Raw genomic sequence first — 20,266 nt, forward strand, 5'->3', positions numbered from 1 at the left:
TCAACCACTCCACACTGTAGGGGTAGAGTCGTCCTTTCTCAAAGCGTTCAAGTGCACGTATCCCACCCACAATGGCAGCTGCTGTATCACGCGGGTTCTCTGTAAGTGCTAAAAACACGTGCGTTGCATTGATGATTGCAATAAATAATCTCAGGACAGGAAACTGTTAACAGGCGAATGGTTCATTCCTAATGTACGACGTGCAAAACTGAACGCGCCGCACCCCAACTATAACTCCAAAAATGAACATACCTGCTGGTTGCATAAAGCCCGCCTCCCCGAGGGGTTTATTTGATGATAAGCCATGATAGGCGGGCCTTTTAACCCAAAAAAGGAGGCCCATTGGCTGTGCGTGGTGCCAGTTGCCTTTTCATTTGCATAACCAGGTCGGGTTGCAGATGCAGGGGAGTGGGCTGGGTGGAGATAGTGCAAGTGAACTGAACTTCAGCGTCGGTGTAAGGCTACACTATATTCTTAAAATACACCTAACTTGAATCATAAGCTGTGATTTGTTTTTTGAGAGAAAAAACTATTTGGACGTTTTACTAGATGACAGACAGATTCATCCTCGAAATTTAAAGTTTTTTTCTTTATAAAAAAATGATTCCAATAAGAAAACTTGGGTCTGGTAAGTAGCTCCCTTTATCTGCCACTATTCTTTATTCTCTCTGTCTATATGGTGTTGATGAATAGGCCACATCCCATGTGTCACTACATGTCATTTCTCTATAGATTGTTTTATAGTTCTACAAACGTAATTATTGATTCTTTTTTAAACTTGTTTATGACAAATCAATTAAAGCATTATTTTATATATATATTTCGGTTACCAAATCCATACATCGTGGACTAAGCCTGCTATAGGCCTGATTTGTAATTGTGTGGAACAGTTTGTTAGAAGTCACTTTAAATAAATGATTTTATGTTATATAATTTTAGTCATATGGGCGCTATTTCCCAAGTGATGTGAATAAAACATAGCAACAATAATCTACACCTATCATGTTGGTTATATCTTCATTTATTACTGCTCCATTACACAGTCTTTGCCTCTTCCTTCACAGATTGTGTGTGCTTATTTCTTCTGGGGCAAGGGTTGAGATCTAAAAGCAGGTAAGCCACTGACTAACGCACATTGTGCCCGTTGCCAGTTCCACTGTGCGTGTGACAGCGGCTAACCTGGTTTTGGGAATACATCTCATCTTTTTGGATCGTCCAAAATCAAGACCAGCCACAGCCAAACAGGACCGACAGACCTCTACAAGAGCAATGGCCTGTGCACGTTTGCTGGGACAGGCCTGCTCAACATGCCCCCTCCCTCCCTCCCAGTGGTCTCCATATGTACTGTAGCTTACTTCCTCCTATGTTCATATGCTGTACTTTATTTAGGACCAGTAGCTTTTTCATTGACTCACATAGAGTCGACCTCTCTAATGCCACCTACTGTCAAGACTTTTGGTGAGTGTTTTCTTTCAGTTTCTGTTTCATCTGAGTGGTTCAAACAAGATAATAATCCTCATGAACAGTAGTTCACAATTTGAGGTCAGGGGCCCTCCGGGGTTCTTGAAGAGGTTCCAGGGGGCCCTCATGCAAAATGAGCATTGCTATAATGACACAGAACTTGGTTTTTAGAACAAAATGGATGTAAAGAATAGTATAGCTGTATTTTGACACTTTTAAACTAGTACATTTGTCCTGTTATCAACTAAGTACCATGTATGTCTGTTTAAAAAAGTATCCCTTAAATGAGAAGTAAAGTTTGTCCTCTAATGACTTGCAGTATTACGTATCTTACTTTCTGTTTCAACATGTAAATGCATCGGGAGGATGTTTTACTCCCTTTGGTGCATGGTGATTCATTGTGTTACAGAGGAATAGATAAGTGCAGTATGTCAGACTCATTAACTTGTGGCCCATTCATCATCATATTGTGGACGTGCAGATGCTCACTCTCATCCTCATGGAGGAGGTTCCTTTCCAGACACCCATCTGCTAACTGCTGTTGTAAATCAGTATTGAAAAGTGGTCGAACAGTCATGTTTTACATTCATCTGAATTTTCTAAAGTAGATTTGGATTCAGTTCATGTGCAATGCCATTGTGTGAGCAAAATAATTCCCTCAGCATGGTGTCCTGGAACATCAGCATAATCTGTTAATGTGCTGTTTATGAGATTGGAGTTTTAGGTTTAGATATTTAGTGGGTGAAGCTAGATATATATCACTTTGCATGTAGTATATCTTAAGAAAAATATAATTTAACATTACCTAGTAAAATAAAACCTCTAATTTGAAGGGTCCTCTTTATTTCAGACATTAATTATTCCTTCAGTTTCAGTGTGAATGTAGCAGCTGGTGGGAATTTCAAAAGGGACACTGAGTTCCAACTTGAAGTGTTTGTGTATTACCTCTCAGGTCCACAGGTAGGCATCAGTGTTTCACCAGGTTGTAAGCTAGTCCAGACAGTGGGAACTACACAGGGCTTTGAGGAGCTTATCTAACCCCTACTAAGGCAGACAGCTCTAAATCTTCTCACTATAATCCAATTCTAAGTAATCTTAATATCTAAACTGTCTGTCTCATATACTTGATAATTCTAAACACATGGTCAGAAGTTAATGTCATGAAGTAGAATTTTTTTTTTTTTTTTTTTTTTTTAACTTGATGTCATTTCACACAGATATGGAAGTGAAAAGAAAATATGCTCATCACTCAGGATTTTACCTGGCACGTGTCAGCAGATGAGAGTATTTATAGGTATCCACAGGGTTTCAGTCTGGGGTTAACCAGAGCACTGGAGAAGCTCACGTCACTCAGCCAGCATATTTACTCTCCAGGGTAAACAAACAGGAAAGGGGTGGAGGACAGAAGTTTTGCGCAGAAGCTGATAGTTGTGCAACTGTGTGTTTATCCTATCATGCCAAGTTTTGTTTTTTTTAAATTACAGATGACAAAATATAAATTGTTTTGTTGATAGAAAGAAGCACTTTGACCGTGAGTTGTCCATGATTTTCTGCAATCTGAAAAAAGATCTAATCATCATATAGATAACATGAACATACGAGAAACTTTAAAACTTTCAACATGGTACATTTATGACTATTATATTGCTAGTCAACCTCTGTAAATTCTGACAGATCTGCATTGCTCTTTTGCCTGTACGCTCACGTCTTGTAGATATAATGTGTTACATCACGCATAATAGCAGCAGCTGTGATGCCAGGATGTTTGCCACGTTTCCCTGTGCACCCAAGGATGTACTTTGTGAACTTTCAATCAGCCACCTGTGAATATCGTCTTTGAAACGTCAAGAAATGGTTGTGTAGCATCATAGGACCCATTTTACCACATGCAATGCGGCAAGCATGCATATTTCAGTACCTATAATATATTCATAATGCATTTCACATAGAAGCTTCATGGAACTGTAAGTTGAAGAGTGCACACTGTCATGTTAATTATGTACTGCAGGCCACCTTCAGTTGTAGTTACTGTGTAAATTAAAAACAGGAGGATGATAATAAAATGCAATTCCATAACATCTGTATTAAAAATAATGACTGCACAAATATTATCTAAAACACAATGCACATTTTTATTATACTTAAATACATCGTAATAGTAATAATTGCTCTAGGTAAAAGGTTCCTAAATTATTTTACATTTCATACAGATACTTTGCAGTGTTTACAGTAGCAAAACTGTAAATATATTTGTCTTATATATATATACAGTATGTATATCATGATAACAATAACAAGAGTTACAAAGAGAAGGGTTAAATAAGAGGTGACGGTGACAGAACAGTGAACAAGTGTCCTGTGGCCCTGTGGTCCATTGTTTTATCTCCATGACGACTCTCGGGATGTCAGGACTGCAAGACACACAAAAATAAGTAGGGATGATGATCCCTTTGTTTGGAAAACACTTTTCAGCTAAGACACTGCAGGAGATGACCTGGGTCAATAAACACACACACACACTCCCACACACATGTTGATAAAAAAACAGCTGTTATTAGATTGATTCCTTTAACCATAGAAGTTGTGCATTTTGGGATAGAATTTGATTCAAGCATGTTTTTTTTATAACAAGCACGGAGATATCTATACACTCCACAGCAAGGAGCAGTTGTATAGCCCCACAAAGAAAACACCACACTGCAGACAGTAAGGAGAGTGCACGCTCAAACACACTTCACTTTGACCTGTCGGCATAACATTGAGACATATAATGAAATGTTAAGTGCTATGATACAGTAAATATTGGTTTAAGTGGTTTAGGTGGTCAATTGTGGATAAGACAACAGCTTTCCTTGTTCCCTTGATGTTTGTTGTTAGGTTGTAGTTAAGTAAATCCTTCCTAAATCTACAGTACACTGAAGCACAGTGCAAGTTATGACAGGTCAAATGTTTGGTGTGATGACAGCAAAAGAACCAGGCGCATCCATCCCAAAAAGAGGAAAATGAAAATAAAGATATCTTAATAAACCACAGCCCTGTGGCACTACTTTTGAAATGTGCTCTTTCTTTTAGTATGGAGCTTTACAAAAATAGGTTGGGGAAAAAACACTACAAGCTCCTCAAATAAATTGCACTGACTACAAGCAGAGCAGAATGACAACAGAAAGATGCATTTCTCTGTAGGCAAACGAAGACCAGGGCTTCACACAGGAAGAGATTGGGCAAGTGCAAAACATTTTGCAGAGCCCTCCTTGAAAGGCTCTTGCTCTTTGGAAGTCAAGCATCACCAAAGTACAAGGCATTGTATAGATACACCCGCTTACATAAGAATAGTATCCATACATAAAAAGGCAAACTGAAATGAAGTTGGTCTCATATCTTTCCATATCACAGTATAAAAACAGCACAACAATCAGAATGTCTGCTACAGTCATTCCCAGTGCGATCGATGTGTTGCACGGTAATACAGTGAAAAGCAGCTGTCGGTAGACAATTGTTGACTTGAGGGTGGGAAGGATACTCTGTATTACAAAGGAGGGGGGGGATTAAGAGCAAGTTCCCAGATGCATGAAAGTAAAACCAACGCAGCTACTATTAGTCCAGAAGCAAACAGTGAATGAGGAGGAGGGCGGGGAGTACAGAGAACATAGTTAGACCCAGAGAATTAAAGCGTACAGGATATGTCAGAAAATGGAAGAAGGAATGTGAAAACAGTAGCTTTAATCAACTGCAAAAACACACAAAAATGTTAGGATGGTAAATCAGAAAAAGACTAAGGGTTAGGTGCAAGAGATAAGTCTTTTAAGCTGTTAGAGGTAGAGCACAGGGAAGTAGTTGAGAAGTAGCAGGGCCCTCCACCATACAGATGCTTCCACTACCCAACACCAAAAACAGCAGCAGTAGCCTTAAACCCCATCAAGCTGGGGTAGAAAAAAAAGATGGGGGCAAGCAGCTCTGGGACCAGTGCAGGAGAGGAGCAGAGCAGGATGGACTTGGGAAGCAGCAGGGTCTCACACATACACACCCTCAGGGTTGAGACTGGACACTAGAGGGTTTTGCAGGTTGCGTGGATGTCCCAGGAACTGTTTAGCAGTGGGGCGAGGCGGTGATTCCACTGGAGTTACACTGCGGCCTTATAGGCAGAAGAAAATAAAAGATGTTTAGAGGGCAACACATCACTGTTTAACAACCTGGTATTAAATGCTGAGCATGGGCTTCGATATTTACTTTTGTTCATGTCCTTACTTCCATTCCTGTATTCATCCTGCAGAAGATGTGCCAGCTCTAACTGCTCCAGTTGCTCCTGAAGCTCTGTGCGTGAGTGAGTGTGTGCCGGCAGGGCACCTGTCTGTTGAATAAACTGCTGCAGGTTACACTGCCGCAGCTCCTTATTCAATTCCTCCAGCTCCTCCTGTTTGGCCTGAGATGGAAAACACATTGATCAGTGATGAAAACAAAGGTCTTTTTTTTCAGAATTCACTGAATTGTTTGCCTGTTAACAGCAGATATAATCCTGCAAATATTTTAAAGTCAATTGCTATATTAAGACATTTTAAGACAAAAGAATAACACAAAAGAATAATGTATGTTTTTAAAAAGGACATGACCACTGTATCTTGCCTTGTTGTTACTAATATCAATGCCAAAAACTTTTCGCCATATGGTGGCAGTAGAGTCCTCTAGGCAAGTCTACTTAGCCTACAGGTCTAGTCTCATAGCACTGGGGGACACTATCACTCATCATTCATCCTCAGACTATTCAGCCACTGTGAATAATCACTGTAGTCTAACAGCTAAAATCTGTTTTCGGATTTCATCAGTTTCCAGCAGGCATACTTATAGATGGATACATAACCACTCATTTGTTTGCTGCATTTCAAAGTTGTTTTTAATTGAGCAGATACCAGAGGGACAGATACTCATCAGCTCCAATTATTGAAAATGTGAAGTTCAGAGATCCTGCATTGAGACAGTGGCATCACCTTTGCACCCACTGATTAAACTTTGATGCACACAAACAGGCCAGTCAATCAGTTTTAATGGACTACCCATTTGTGCTTAATCAATGTGTCTGCACACAGACACAGGAAGTAGCAGCTGTATGATACAGCCCCCAAACCCAGCTCCTGTGTGTCTGTGTGTGTAATAGATGTTGGACTGAGGCAGGCTGCTGAAGCAGTTCACACCTGCAGGTCTGCCTCCATTAGCCTAATGACAGGAACGCTGTTCTCATCACCACCAATATGTAAACACTCCACTTGCAGCCTCAACCGATCAGCTGACTAATGACTGACAGTCGGACATACGCCCCTTCCCAGAACAGCAGATTAAGCTATATTATGCTGTATCATGTTACCATTGTTAACATGTCAATTAAAGGAAATAAAAACATCTTGTTTTTGTTAGGCAATAACTGCCTGGGTGGCACACTGTCTCTGCGGTTACTTCAGGATTATAATAACTCACAGTACTGTTGGGCACGTTATGGCAAGATGATGCATATAACACCAGTATGTATAAAAAAAATAAAAACAAAAGACTGATACCCCTGTTCTGTGCTTTCTATATAATTGGCAGATAGCAGTGATTGTCTGTGACACACAGTAACTCTCTGTCCCATCAACCAGGCACTGAATCTGCTGAGTTCACCCTCAGATTCAGACATCAGTCTGAACAGCAAATTAACTTATCCACTTGCTTTAATCGGTTTTGCAACCAGTTCTCTATTACTTGGGACAGGGACTCAATGGACTTTCAGTCCTGATGATGTTCACTAATAAACACGTCATAAACACTGGATTATAAATTATTTCAGTGTGCCTTATTTCCTTGTGAAAAAAAACATTCAAAACAATACCATCTTAGTATTCTGTACTAGTCTGCGTCTGCTCCATGAAGTGGATACCTAAGTGTCAGGTTTCATGTGGATTATGAGGAAACCCGAGTTTCACTTTAAACTGGGTTAGGCTTTTATTGATACAGCTGCATCTATGACAACCAGCAAAGGTAAACAAACGACACCACAAACGGCAATACCTTGAGGCTGAGTTGATCCAATAAAAAAGGGCTTTTGTGCTACAAAACAATCCTCTTTAATCTCATATTTTCCATACACAGGTACAAGAATATGTAGATACTGTCAATGTGATGTAAACACCATTAGTAATCACGAGTTCAGAACAACAAAGCATAAAAAGTGATACCTGCCAAACCAGTTCAGCAAGAGTCTAAATAGTTCTTCAGACAATACAACATTTTCATAGAAGGTAGGATCTGAATATACAGAATTAACGTCATCATAATTCCTTGTATTATTCATATGTCTAAATGCCACAATAAGTCATGTTTCCTTTTATATTTAGTGTCTTTGCACTGATGTGTCTGCTGCTGTGCGCAGGTAGGAGAGGGATGTAGTGTACTGTTTAGGCAGCAGAGGGTCTGTGGTACACCCTTAAATGACAATACATAGGCTTATGTGAATTTACAGCCCTTTCTCCAGAACTGTGACCTCTCTCCTTACCTGCAGCAGAGACTCTGCTTTCCCCAGAGCCTTGTCAGTCTCAGATAGATGCTCCTCCAACTCTGTTGTGTTCTTCTCCTGGCTCTGGAGCTCTACCTTCACAGCATCGAGGGACTCCTCCGGCTTGTTGGCTTTCCCTTCCGCCTGGCTCTCCCGCTGGATCTCTTGCTCCAGCTGAGCGGAACGAACCGAGAACTCGTGAAGCCGCCTTCCACAGTCGTCTAATTTGGCATGGAGCTCCCCCAGCTTCCTCCTCATTCCTGACTCCCTCTCCACCTCTGCTTCAAGCTCCTCCTCCCAGTACTGCTCATGGGCAAGCTCGGCTTGGTTCCTCCGCATTACTTGCTCCAGAGTGTCTATCTCCTCTTGCAAGCGGGCATCAGAGACTGGTGAAGGGCAAGGAGATGGGTAGGGATGATCCCGGCCATGAGATTCCCTCTCTAGGGTTTCTAGCTGAGCCTCAATGGTCCTCATTCTCTCTTGCTGCTGGAGAACCTTCCTAAAGACCTCCTCTTTAGATGGGCCCATAGGAGGTGAGGGAGAGGGAGATGGCAAATGAGGGGATACAGGGCTGGGAGAAGGGGAAGGGGAGGCTCTGTGCTCTGGGGAGTCCCGAGGAGACCTCTTAAACTGTTTGGCTTTGGTTCTAGGAGAGGTCGATGGTCCCAGGTTAAAGGTGAGAGATTTCTTAGGCTGGCTGCGTTTTGAAGCCTCTGGCTCAGGATGCTTAGGCAGTGGGGGAGGGGTTGGTCTGTCTTGTTTTGAGCCAGATCCATCACTGCTACTAGGGCCAGTACGACGCAGGAAGAACTGAACTTCACTGCCATGTTGGCCTAACTTAGCTAGAGACTCCAGAGGCTTCTCGGTGGCTAGCAGCTGCCTCTCCGTATCCCTAAGACGCTGTATCAGAACATAGCGGCCTGTCTGACCTGGGGACAGAGAGAACAGAATGAGTGTAAAGAAATGGAACTATATACAAATAATACATTTACCCCCCCCAAAAAAACAAAAAAAACTACCTTGAATAAAATACCAACACATAAGATTAAGAAGGTGCTCGACACTCCTGGTGTTTCTCAAAAAATGACTTGAGTGTAGAGTGTTCATGAGTTACTTGCAAGAGCTTTTTTCTCCTTCAGTGTAACTAAAGCAGTGGATTTGAATCCTTCCACTAGTTCTATGCAAGTAATGCTAAGTGAACAAATAATATTAGACGGCATGATAATAATGCTGATACCTCTAAATCTCTGCCTCTGAGAATTGGAATAAAAGGCTGCTGTGTAAGACTCACACAACATGTAAGAAATGTTCAAATAAACTGAGGTTTCCACCAGGACCTTGAAATTAGGACAAACCCTCCCTAATGACTTGGCAGGCAGCTCACTCATGGAAGGAGGAGAGTGCTATATCTGGAATTATGTTGTTCAGTACTGCTGCAGCGTATGGCTTGAATAAAGCTGAAGGATACAGAGACAGAGAGCCAGCTCAATTCCAAAATGACCCCCTAAAATCTGGTGGAGCACATCATTTAGGTTAGTGGTGAATGAAAAGGTGAGAGCGAAGCCGGATTGCTGCAACCCTGGAGTGAACAAGGGCTCTTAGTTTTGTCTGCATCAAATTCCCATTGCAGTGTTTTTTATCTAATTAGGTCTTAACATAAACTGTCAAGCTAAAGTAAGACAAACAATGATAAAGCCAGAATCCCAAAATGATGACTCAATGATTTCAGAGCTTGATGTCCTCACCTATTGCCTGGGCCAGAGCAATGACAACATCTTGGCATGATGTCTCCTCTGAAAGGCCGCATACCACTCGCACCACTCCGTCCACCCACACTTTGAGCTCCATCTGGGACCAAGCAGGACAAGGTGAAGGGTAAGATGGTCTTCAAGTAGGATTCACTTCAGCACGGCTTTACTCAGCTCAACGATGCATGGCACTGACTCTGTAAGAGACAAACAGCAGAGACAGACAGGTTAGAGTTATGGGAATAGACATTTGTTGATAAAGAATTAGAAGCTGGGGGTAACATACAAACACATTTTCTGTCGTCATGGAGTAGTAGATCATGATATAATCCTAACCCAACATATGACACAAGCTGTTGCTAATGTAAACAGAACGCACTTGTTAGTCACTTTGTTGAAATAGCAGTCAGTACAGCAAACATTACTGACGTCAAAAATGTGCTTCGCTTAACAAAACACTATTGGTATTAATGAATAGTACATTTCCAACAGACCAGCAGCCGAGGGGCAGAGCAGTGTAGCATTTTGTTAAGTTCCTGGTGGTTAGTTAAGAGTTCTGGCAGTATCTTGTGGACCCGGGAGCATAAATGCCAATCTGTAACCCAATTAAACGCTCTGCTGCCCTCCTTCAAAGACGTTATGATAGCTTACTGCCGAGGAGAACGGACAGGGAAAGTGAAGTAACTCAAGTGTGTCTATGTTTGGTAGAGGCTGTTTGTGCGGGTAGAAATACATAGAAACGTAGCAGGGGAGATAGAATAAGTGCGTGCTGTGTCCCTCAATTTAATCTCACTCAGCAGGACCAGAACTGGGTCTCAACAGGCTTCAGAGAGCAGTTCAGCAGGTAGCCGAGCAAACGTCTGGGCAGCAGGTTTAACCTAAATGTATATCATTATCTTCAGTCCTCCCTCTGTGTGCTTGTACTTTTACAGCTAAGCTTCAAAACAAGGTAATAAAGCACTGCAGTCCTCATAAAAAGTGAAAACGCCTCAGGCAGCGGTGGGATTATCTATAGAACCTGGCACGGTAAATGAATCTTTGTAGCCTAGGTGGGTAAAAGACAACTCTTCAGCCACAGTCAGACAGATGGTGTTCTCTTTCTGTCTGTCTCTCCGGTTCTCAATGGGAGGTGTTTTAATTCTGAGCCCCACCATTATCTTGCCCCTCATTCATTGCCTGGCTGTGCTCCACTGGCTGCCTATAGGGAGCTGCTTTGGAGGAATGCACTGACTTCATCTGCCAGCCGGAAGAATTCCTGCCTTTATTAACAAAGCCCTCACCCCACCCACCCGCCTTCTCCTTTGCTGCTGACCTGGCTGCCCTGCGCCACCATTACTCCTTCGCTGTTTAGAAGCCAAACACAAACTCTGCTGGGGAGCAACAGCCTATCTGATGTGGCAACAACATCACACAGACCAGCTCAACACGACACGACACTGCATACGGAGGGAATGACGCCATAGCTGAGGACAGCGTAGGACGAGATCACAGGAAACAAGCAGGAGATAGAGATGGATGATCACATATGCTAGAAATTCTTTGGAGGGATCTGAGCCAGGTGATTTCATCTGGAAAGAAACTGGATATGAAAAGGGAGTGCTTATCAAAATGAAACACCAGAAATTTCAACACAGATGAAATGTCAATAGTTTTCATTGAGAGGGCACTGAGTGTGCTGTGTTGCAATACATAATAAATCCCAGTTGAGTCACAATGTGAGTAGACAATCATTTACTTTAGCTGTGAGGCCATTGTTTTTTTTTTAAACACGCAGAGGTGAACAGGAAGTAACATTTTAAATGTGCAGTTGCATGCAGTGGAATGCCACCTTACAGGCTGTGTCAGAGAAAAGCACCTGACCCAAACCAAACTTTCCTCTTTGTAAATACCTTTGACATGTTTGTCAAATGAATGCCTGCATGTATAGGAAAATTAGGACTCCCCTAACTGGATTTGCAGCAATTTACATGCAAACAATCTCACAGACAATACCTAACCTAAAGGTTTTCATATCTGTCCAAGATTTCTATGTACCGTAACAATCACATTAAATGAGAACACAAGCTCACAAACATCTCCCAGCTAAGAATCTCACTTTCCCATGATACTTGGTTGTTGTCCCTCCTGGCTGCTGAAATGTGATAATCTGCACTAACAGGAAACAAACAGGCCTGTGAGTCTCAGGTTGCTGTCTGTTCTTTCTGTCACCGGCACAACAGCGCTGAGAACCAGACATCCGCCTGACCTGGCTCCTGGAGTACTGTGTCAGTTCTCATTGAAATACAGATGAAGGAGAGGCACATTTACACGGTTTGTGAAATGCAGTACCAAATTCATTAAGCATGAGCTCGAGAACAGTCGACAACATGGATAAGAATAAGCCGAATGCAGAATGTTTGGTTTCAAAGTCAACATGCAAAAGCTGACAAAAAGCAACATGCTAACATTGGCTGCAGACTGGTTTGCACATGTGCAGATTCAACCCATCACACCACGCACACTCTAACTCAAGCGACCAAAATTGACATCACACCTTGAAACTTAAGTTAACCTCAGGTCACTCCCAGCCCCCAAAGAGGGGAAAATCCCCATTCCACCTCTACTTTCACTCCAGCCCCACCCACTGCAAAAACAGGACATAGTTTCAGTTGAAACTTCCTCAGAGGAAGAAATCAAGTAAATGTACAAACGCTTTGGCACCAGCCAGAAGCAATATGAAATCTATCTGCCACTCTAAGCTCAGACGCATGAGCATCCACAAAAAAAAAAGCTACTTGAGAAGCTTGTCTGTTGAATTGAATGAAGAAAAACAAACTAGTCATACTGTATGATGATGAAAGGGAAAGAAAGAGAGGCAGCAAGGAAGACAGGCCATAAGCAAATGAGAATGGGGGAGAATAAATGTGAAAAAAATGCTGACAGATAGACAGATAAAAAGGGAGACAGAGTGGTAGAGAAAGGAGCAGTGATTGGATCCATGTGCCATTCCTCCTCTCCCCTCTCATCATCTCTCACCCATCCGCTTTGTGTCTTTCATCACCCTGTCTGTGCCGCTGTCTGTCTCTCTTCAATAACAGCCTCCTAGCTCCTCTGTGAATTCAACTCAAGGCAGAAGTGGTTAGCATCACAGCCTTGCAGACACACTGGGCATGATTCGCCTCATCTGTGTGCCGCTCTGTGTGAGCAACGGCGTCAGGCTGTGAATTGATGGGCCTATTCGGACAAGCTGGGCACAGACAATCTTCCGTATGCCAAAACCACGGCTGATAACTTCAAACCAATGACAGCATGTGCTGATTGAGAATGAAACATTTGGACAACTTTTCTTATTGGGTGTCCACTTTGTTATATGATTTAATTTCTTAAAAAATTAAAAATAAACTCTGGCTGGGAAAACAATCTTGCGTGAGACGTGGGACACACCCGTTCTTTCACTGTATTTACTTTTTTTCTTACACAGGAATCCAAAAAATGCACACAGTACACAGACACTTGCGAACAAAAATAAAACCCCACACAAGTATTTATGCATCTGTACAGACACTCCCTTAACACTCAATTTCCTTTGCAAAAGTTGGAAAAAATTCTGTTAGTCATGAGCAGCATTTAGAAACGTGCAAAAGCAGAAAGGTCGTCAGAAAATTTCAAGCGCAGTTATTAATGTACCGTAGCTGCTCAACACTTGAGCCCTGAGGCTACATGAAAAGTATGCTTACTGGGTGTGTGTGTGTGTGTGTGTGTGTGTGTGTGTGTGTGTGTGTGTGTGTGTGTGTGTGTGTGTGCGCGCGCGCGCGCGTGTATGTGTGTGTAAGACATACAGAAGGCCGTGTCATGCTAGTCCAATGGGGTGGGGTATATTCCTGCGTTCATGTACAAGCCTGCACATGTGAGTGTATCTGTGAACAGACATGCCATTTAGTTCTATCTTTATGAGAGGTTCAGTTCTGTGGTGATTACTACGCTATCTCTGCAGCCTCAGAAGCCTAAGAAACAATAGCAGGAGTAAAGGTCACACACACACACACACACACACACACACACACACAGCACCAGATCTGAACCACAGATGGATACACATACACTCACACAAAACAAATGTATACAAACAGTTGTATTATTTACCCTATCCATATCAGCAGAAAAAATGAAACCCAGCCCACGCTGGTTAAAGTGTACATAATAAGTTAGACACTGCTGTTAGAGGACAATGAACAGTGAAGCTCTCCCCTCTGTGCCACTCTGCTCCAGGTTGGCAGAGACAGACAAACACTCAAAGAGCCAGTAACACGCTGGCACCGGGCAGCCTGGTCTCATCTGTACTGCAGAGACACTATTGTTGTTACGGTTCCACACTCAGCAGACAGTGTTGCCTCTTTTGTGGCCTCTGGCACGGCTGGGTCGTCTGCAGCGCCGCGCCAGCTTTTACTGCCATTCTGCCGTGCCCACATGTTAGCGCTGATAAAACTAATAAAAAAGGGAAAAAAATAACATACTTGCTTTTGTCCTCCCTTGTCTCCTGATTTGCATTCTCTATTCCTCCCACTCATTCTTCATCATTATCTACTGTGTCAGTCTAACAAGTGAGCACAAAATGCGCTCAAAGACCATTGGGACCAAAAACACACGGCAGAAGTTCACAACATGCCCGTTGTTGAGAATAGCACAATAATTATTCATAATGGTTTAACATTACCCTTTTGTTTCAGCAATTAGAACTGGTTCTCTGTGGAAATCTTGAGACGAATCACATGGTTATCCTCCGTCACTTCTTCACACAGCAAGAAACATTTCTATTATAACAAACAGAGACGCACACAGACAATACAATATCTCTTTCAGGACAATCTGCAGGAGTTTTAGGCTTTTGTAATGTCAAAGCACACAACACCTTATTTGTTTTGGACTCTAGCCTTGCCTATTTTAAATTTGGAAAGATGAATCCAGGTGGTGCAGGAAACAACGAACTGGGTCAATAAACCATCAGCATTATTATTAATAACCATGAGGACGTTTTTCAGTCGCAGCCCCAAGCTCTGGAAAGCTTCCCTATATGCCAAAGAAATGAACAAAACTTTTAAATTTTTCACTCTTTTTGTTCACTTGTATCTTATCAAAAGTAAAAGTTACATCTAAGATTGTATCTCTGACAGACAAGTATTGTTCCAGATTTGTCATGAAGAAAGCAACCCTTTTTAAATTTAGCCACAAGTCACCAGTAGCTTCCAAAACACCACCAAAGTCATTATCAGCAGGGCTCCAGTGCCTGCGGTCAGAGAGCAGGGAGTGGTCCACTGGGTATGAGGAAACTAGATCCAACATCTGAGGGCTTCTATAGGCCGATATTACAGCTTAATAACTTTCCAACACTGACATCTCTCTCACACGAGAGATAATTTGCTTTTATAGTATGTGACAAGGCAGTAAAGTGCTGGAAAAATAATAGAGTCGCAGCTGGATGGATTCATTTGTCTGGGAGGTGTCACCAAAACATCACACTGCGGTCTGTTCACTGTGGTGCATGCACAACTTCTACAGCCGTGCCTTTGAAAAGCAAACTGGGTCATTATGTGTTTTTGTTTGTGCCTCTTAAGATAACATTTCATTTGTATGCAGGCGTAAGTGTATACATGTGTAAAATTGTGTTTTTCTATTATGACGCTGACTGTGTGTGTGTGTGTGTGTGTGTGTGTGTGTGTGTGTGCGCTTGCATGAGAACGATGTTTCTTCTTCCTCGCAGTGGAGGGTCTGGCTCTCCAGACACTGCTCATTAATTACAATGAACAGTTGCCTGGTTCCTCGCTAACAGAGCTTGACTGAAGCTTCAACACACCTGATGAATAATGCTTTTTTGTTTTTTACAGCACATTAATTTGGTAGATATTTCTCTGAATGAAATCCAAATGTTTGTGACCTCTTAGCTCTTTGAAAAGGTCCTCCCTTTGCATCTGTCTTTTCTCTAATGACATGCTAATGATGCAAATCAGAAACAGCACTAATAAGCTTTAGCCGTCATACTTGCAAACAGCGATCTATGGCTGCAGTCTTCTCCATTATAATGATTAGATTGACCAAGTGTGAAATCTCAGTGAGAGTGGATCAGAGGTTCATTAAAACAGGGGACACCTTTCCCTCCAAATCAAGGGCAAATATTGCAAGCAGTATGTAATTTTTAATAACTGACACTCATTATTGTAAGGTTGCAACTGGACAAACATGTTTATTCAACTATTAACTGCTAGATCTAATATGAAGTTGCTGAAGGTATTGTAGGAATAAATATAGCTATGTAATCGCTATGCATGTAATCGCTGATTGAGGAGGGTGGAAAGGTTGAGGTCGACTGCTCCGGTTGATCTGAAGCAGGCCTCTGCACGGCCATTGAGAATCTGGCCATCACCTGTGCCTGTCAGTAGCACTACAGTCACACTGTGTAAAACAGCACTTAAGTGTGAAATAACCAGTCATCATGAATCACAGGCAGCACTCACAGACACCCTGACCTGCATGACTGGGGCGGAAAAGGGGAGAAGGTGTGTGAGAGCGAATGTTTATTTCATCTTCTTGAGAACTTTTAGAATGTGTTGTTTTTAATGTTCTGCGTCAAAAATATAAAAGTAACCCTGACACACTTTTGAATATCACAAATAGGAAATATAGTATGCCCCCAAGAGCATGCGCCGACAACAGTTTACACAGCTCTGGCCACAATGAAACACTATTGCATTATTCATCTAACCGAGAAAAAGACTTACTCATACCTGCTTTGGCAGTAGTCATTCACTTGTTTGCTTCAACCCCGGAAACAGAGCGGAGGCGAGTACATTAGAGATGAGGAATTTGTTTGCGCTGACTCATGGATCCGCCCACAGAGCCAGTAACTAATGGTGAGAATGATAATGCAGGATTGCACATAGTCTGTGGAAGGCCGGGCAAAGCTGGCCTCCACAGAGAGCTCAGCTCAGGATGAGTGGTTTGACTGCCTGCAGGCTGAGCCCTGTGAGCACAGGAGTTTGTATTGTTGGGTGAGCTGGGGAAGAAGGCTCTCAGACTGCTGATGGGCACCCATGTGTAATTATATACTCCCGACCTGACTCAGCAGTGCTTGCCAGGGAAGGAGGACATCGCTCTGTTCCCAGCCAAACTCGTACACGCTAGATAACACTTCATGCACAAATTTGGGAGTGCAGTGAGTGCATGCACACATACATGCATACATATAGAGAGAGAGACAGACGCAGTTATCACATAACCAAAATAATATGTTGCACAGCTGAAGTACAGACGGCAGACCGACCGTGCTTCATGCTTAATTTGGATCTAAAGCAATATACAACTGTACAAGTAAACCCACTTTAAAGGATGCAATTCACATTGTACTCAAGTAGAAATGAGTAGCTTTAAATTTACTGAGACAACGTATTTATAGTTGAGTTTTTTTGCAGGTGCATATGCGGGTGCTTCACTCTCACTTATTGCATGTGTGCAGCCGTATGTCATTGAGGAGTAAGGAATGCCGTGGCCTCCAGTGTCACAGGTTTGAAGCTGAACTCATTAGTAATTTAAAGGAGGCTTCCATGTTTCCACATATCAATTATTCACTCCGGTTTTTTGTGTTTACAGTTTTTTTTTCCCGTCTCACATTCTTGAAGCATAAATAAGGACTCAAATCATACTTAAGACTCATTTTAGGGCTAAAAGCATACCAGATAAAGATTGTGTAAGCTTAGCTGTTATCTGAGTCACAGACAAGTTGTTTTTATCTGTGAAGTTACTATAAATACATTGTCCTACCAAGCAAAGAAAAGACAAAAACTTTCACTCAAAAAAGGTGTTTTTCTTACTTCTCTTTGACCTTCAATGTGCAGAATGATGCATGTGCACAGTTTGATGGCTGTTTTCAAATGCATCTGTTGACGAAGGAAAGCTTCTCTATGCTCACCGTGAATCAGACTTTAATGGGTGTTATGTACAAAAAAGATTTTGTGACATCAGAACTACTTTGAAGGTGAGTTGTGGAAACTTAAAGCCTCCAGTCCACATAAAGTGAGAGTTGACATTTCAGTCAAGTAGAAGAAATCTTGTGACTACTGTAGCAGTGGAACTTTTGAGTAGTATCAGGAAGGGAAAAGAAAGGTAATTGAATGTTTTTATGTTGAAGAGAAAAAGGAACAAACATAATCATTAATCAAGTAAGAGTTCCTCTTAAAACATGTCTGGAGGGAATCTTTAAATATAGTGGTCAATAATTCAATCATTTTTGTACAGTAGAGGTGTTGAAGGAAGGATATTTTAACAACTGGTGTTAGTCTCTCATCATATTTTAATTCAACACAATCCATGATGCAATATACACTTGCCAGTCCTTATCTGAGCTAAAGGGAATATTGCCACCAGCAAGCCCCAGGAAAAAAATATCATTGTGGTGTTGGAAAGAAAAACGGCATACAAGAAAGCTCAAAGGCTCACACCTACTTCATCTACACAGAGATCAGTCTGTCACATCCCCGATATAAAAGGAGACTCAGTTCAATCTCAGGGCAGTTATCAATCCAAGACAGAGCAGGTGCACATTCTTTTGCAGGGTCGGAGTGGTAATATTACAACAAAAATATATAACTCCAACAAAAGGAAAACATGGATCTGTCTGCTGAATGAATGTTTTCACAGATGAAAGTGAGGAATTCCACCCAGTTTCCTCCCAAGACGTCAGTCAGAGGTCACAAACATTACACAGGCAGTTCAAAAACTACTACTAATGCAATTCATTCACTGCTGGGTTTGACTGGAGTCAGCTTTCAAAACTGAAAGCCTGATTTCCTGACTATGACGCTCTTTGAACAATGGCCAGGGAATCTGAAGAAAAAGCCACAGACTGCGAAGATTAAAATGCTACGCCACAGCAAAAGGTCAACTAGCAATCCAGAACATCGCTCCTCACACCCACACAATATTTACCTAAGGGGTTCCAACATACCTGGTCCTTGGAGAGAAGGATACAGGTAAACAAAACCTCGGATCATGTGTAGACTTATCATACGTAACCACATGGCAGTGTAAATTCCTCCAAGAGACAGATACGATGTTTTCTTTTGGTAACCATAAAAGTGATTCATACCACAAAATTGTTGTTGTGTGTGCTGCGATAAGGTCTGTAGGCTGGGAAGGGGAAGGGGGGGGGGGTTAAATAGACAAGCACTGTGGAATGTCATACAACTATTAACAATTTTAAATTAAAGATCATAAAGCTTTTGTACTGTGAGCATATTTTTCTCCATTTAAAATTCCACTGCTCACCTCTAAGTCAGGCTTCGCAGCCATATTCTAAATAATTAACTTCTTAAAAGTCAAACATATAATTAGAACGGAGACTGGAGCAGAGTTAACATGACTGGTTAATGCAATACATTATTACCAATGGTGGTCAGGAGTTCATCTTTTCCCCCCAGGAATCAATGAGAGGTTTTAGAGTATCTGACTTCATAAAAAAAGTTGTCAAAGGCAGAGAGTATAACTAACAGAATGATTACAGCATCACGGCCAAGCACTGAAGCTTGTGGGGTTTGAGTGAGGTTAACATGTTGGGAAGTCGGAAAACTTCAAGAACAAGAGAAATAACTATTTTCAATATTTTACTTATTCGAAAAAAAAGGAAGCCACATTTCTCAAATGGTACTGAGGTTTGATCCCAATGTTCCTATTTAAACTAGTGAGACTGTAAAGGGTGGAATCTGTTTGTGTTGCTTGTGGATTAGGGTGGGCCTCTCAATAGGCCTGATTTATAGTTGGACGGGGAGGTGTCACACACAACTCTCTCCCTGTCATTACTCTGAGGAGGAGTAACGATCACGCCTATCAATGCAGTGAAGGGGGGAGGGTGTATGGACAGTCAGGATGAGCTAGGAAAAGGTAGGCTGCTGATTTATGGTTTATTCCCTGTATCTTAGGAGCACCTTTGGGGGCCGTGATGGTATATCTTTCTAAAGGATTCTCTGACTCCAGATCACCAGGGTGATATTTAGTATGTATACACAGACATACACACAGCCTAATGCTGACAAGGCTGCTGTTGTTAAGTTTACATACGAGAGATAAGTCAGATAAAACCCCTGGGAATGACAAAGAGAGAGGAGGGGGAAGGGGTGATGAAGAAGAGGCTGGAAAAGGCAGCAACAAACAAACACTCATCTTCGTTTTGTTAAAGGGAAAATATTCAATGGCAAGCAGACAGATACAAACACAAACTCCTGCTATGTTTGGTGCTGCAGAGATAACAGGGCTTTCATAAGAGCAGGACATCAGGCATTAGCACTCTGTACACCTTGGTTTATGATGAAGAAAAGCAGGTTTACAACATTATTTGGATATTTGGAGTGAAACATGTAACTGGTCTTTTATATATCAGTCCATGTCCCATATTTGAGGGAGTTTCAGGTTTTCAAAAAAGGTATCCGGGCAACTCAGGAAACCTGCATGTTGGAACACGGCTCGTGTCTGAGTCAAACATGGCACCTTAAACCGCAGAGAAGAGGGTAGCATG

General features: G+C 41.9%; 1 protein-coding gene across 3 annotated transcripts in view; it reads right to left on the reverse strand.

The window, feature by feature from the left end:
• Positions 1 to 3,597: 3,597 nt before the first annotated feature.
• rassf7a (Ras association domain family member 7a) overlaps positions 3,598 to 20,266 on the reverse strand; it is a 32,764-nt gene continuing 16,095 nt past the window's right edge. For all 3 annotated transcript variants that reach the window (XM_053319673.1, XM_053319674.1, XM_053319672.1), the window contains 5 exons: positions 9,727 to 9,926; positions 7,982 to 8,910; positions 5,707 to 5,881; positions 5,486 to 5,593; positions 3,598 to 3,872 (listed from right to left, as the gene is read on the reverse strand). In XM_053319673.1, coding sequence (XP_053175648.1) covers positions 3,841 to 3,872; positions 5,486 to 5,593; positions 5,707 to 5,881; positions 7,982 to 8,910; positions 9,727 to 9,829 — 1,347 coding nt within the window. In that variant the 5' untranslated portion in view covers positions 9,830 to 9,926 and the 3' untranslated portion in view covers positions 3,598 to 3,840. The remainder of the gene's footprint in view (positions 3,873 to 5,485; positions 5,594 to 5,706; positions 5,882 to 7,981; positions 8,911 to 9,726; positions 9,927 to 20,266) is intronic.

Source organism: Scomber japonicus, chromosome 5 (genome assembly GCF_027409825.1).
Source record: "Scomber japonicus isolate fScoJap1 chromosome 5, fScoJap1.pri, whole genome shotgun sequence".
Classification (NCBI taxonomy): Eukaryota; Metazoa; Chordata; class Actinopteri; order Scombriformes; family Scombridae; genus Scomber; species Scomber japonicus.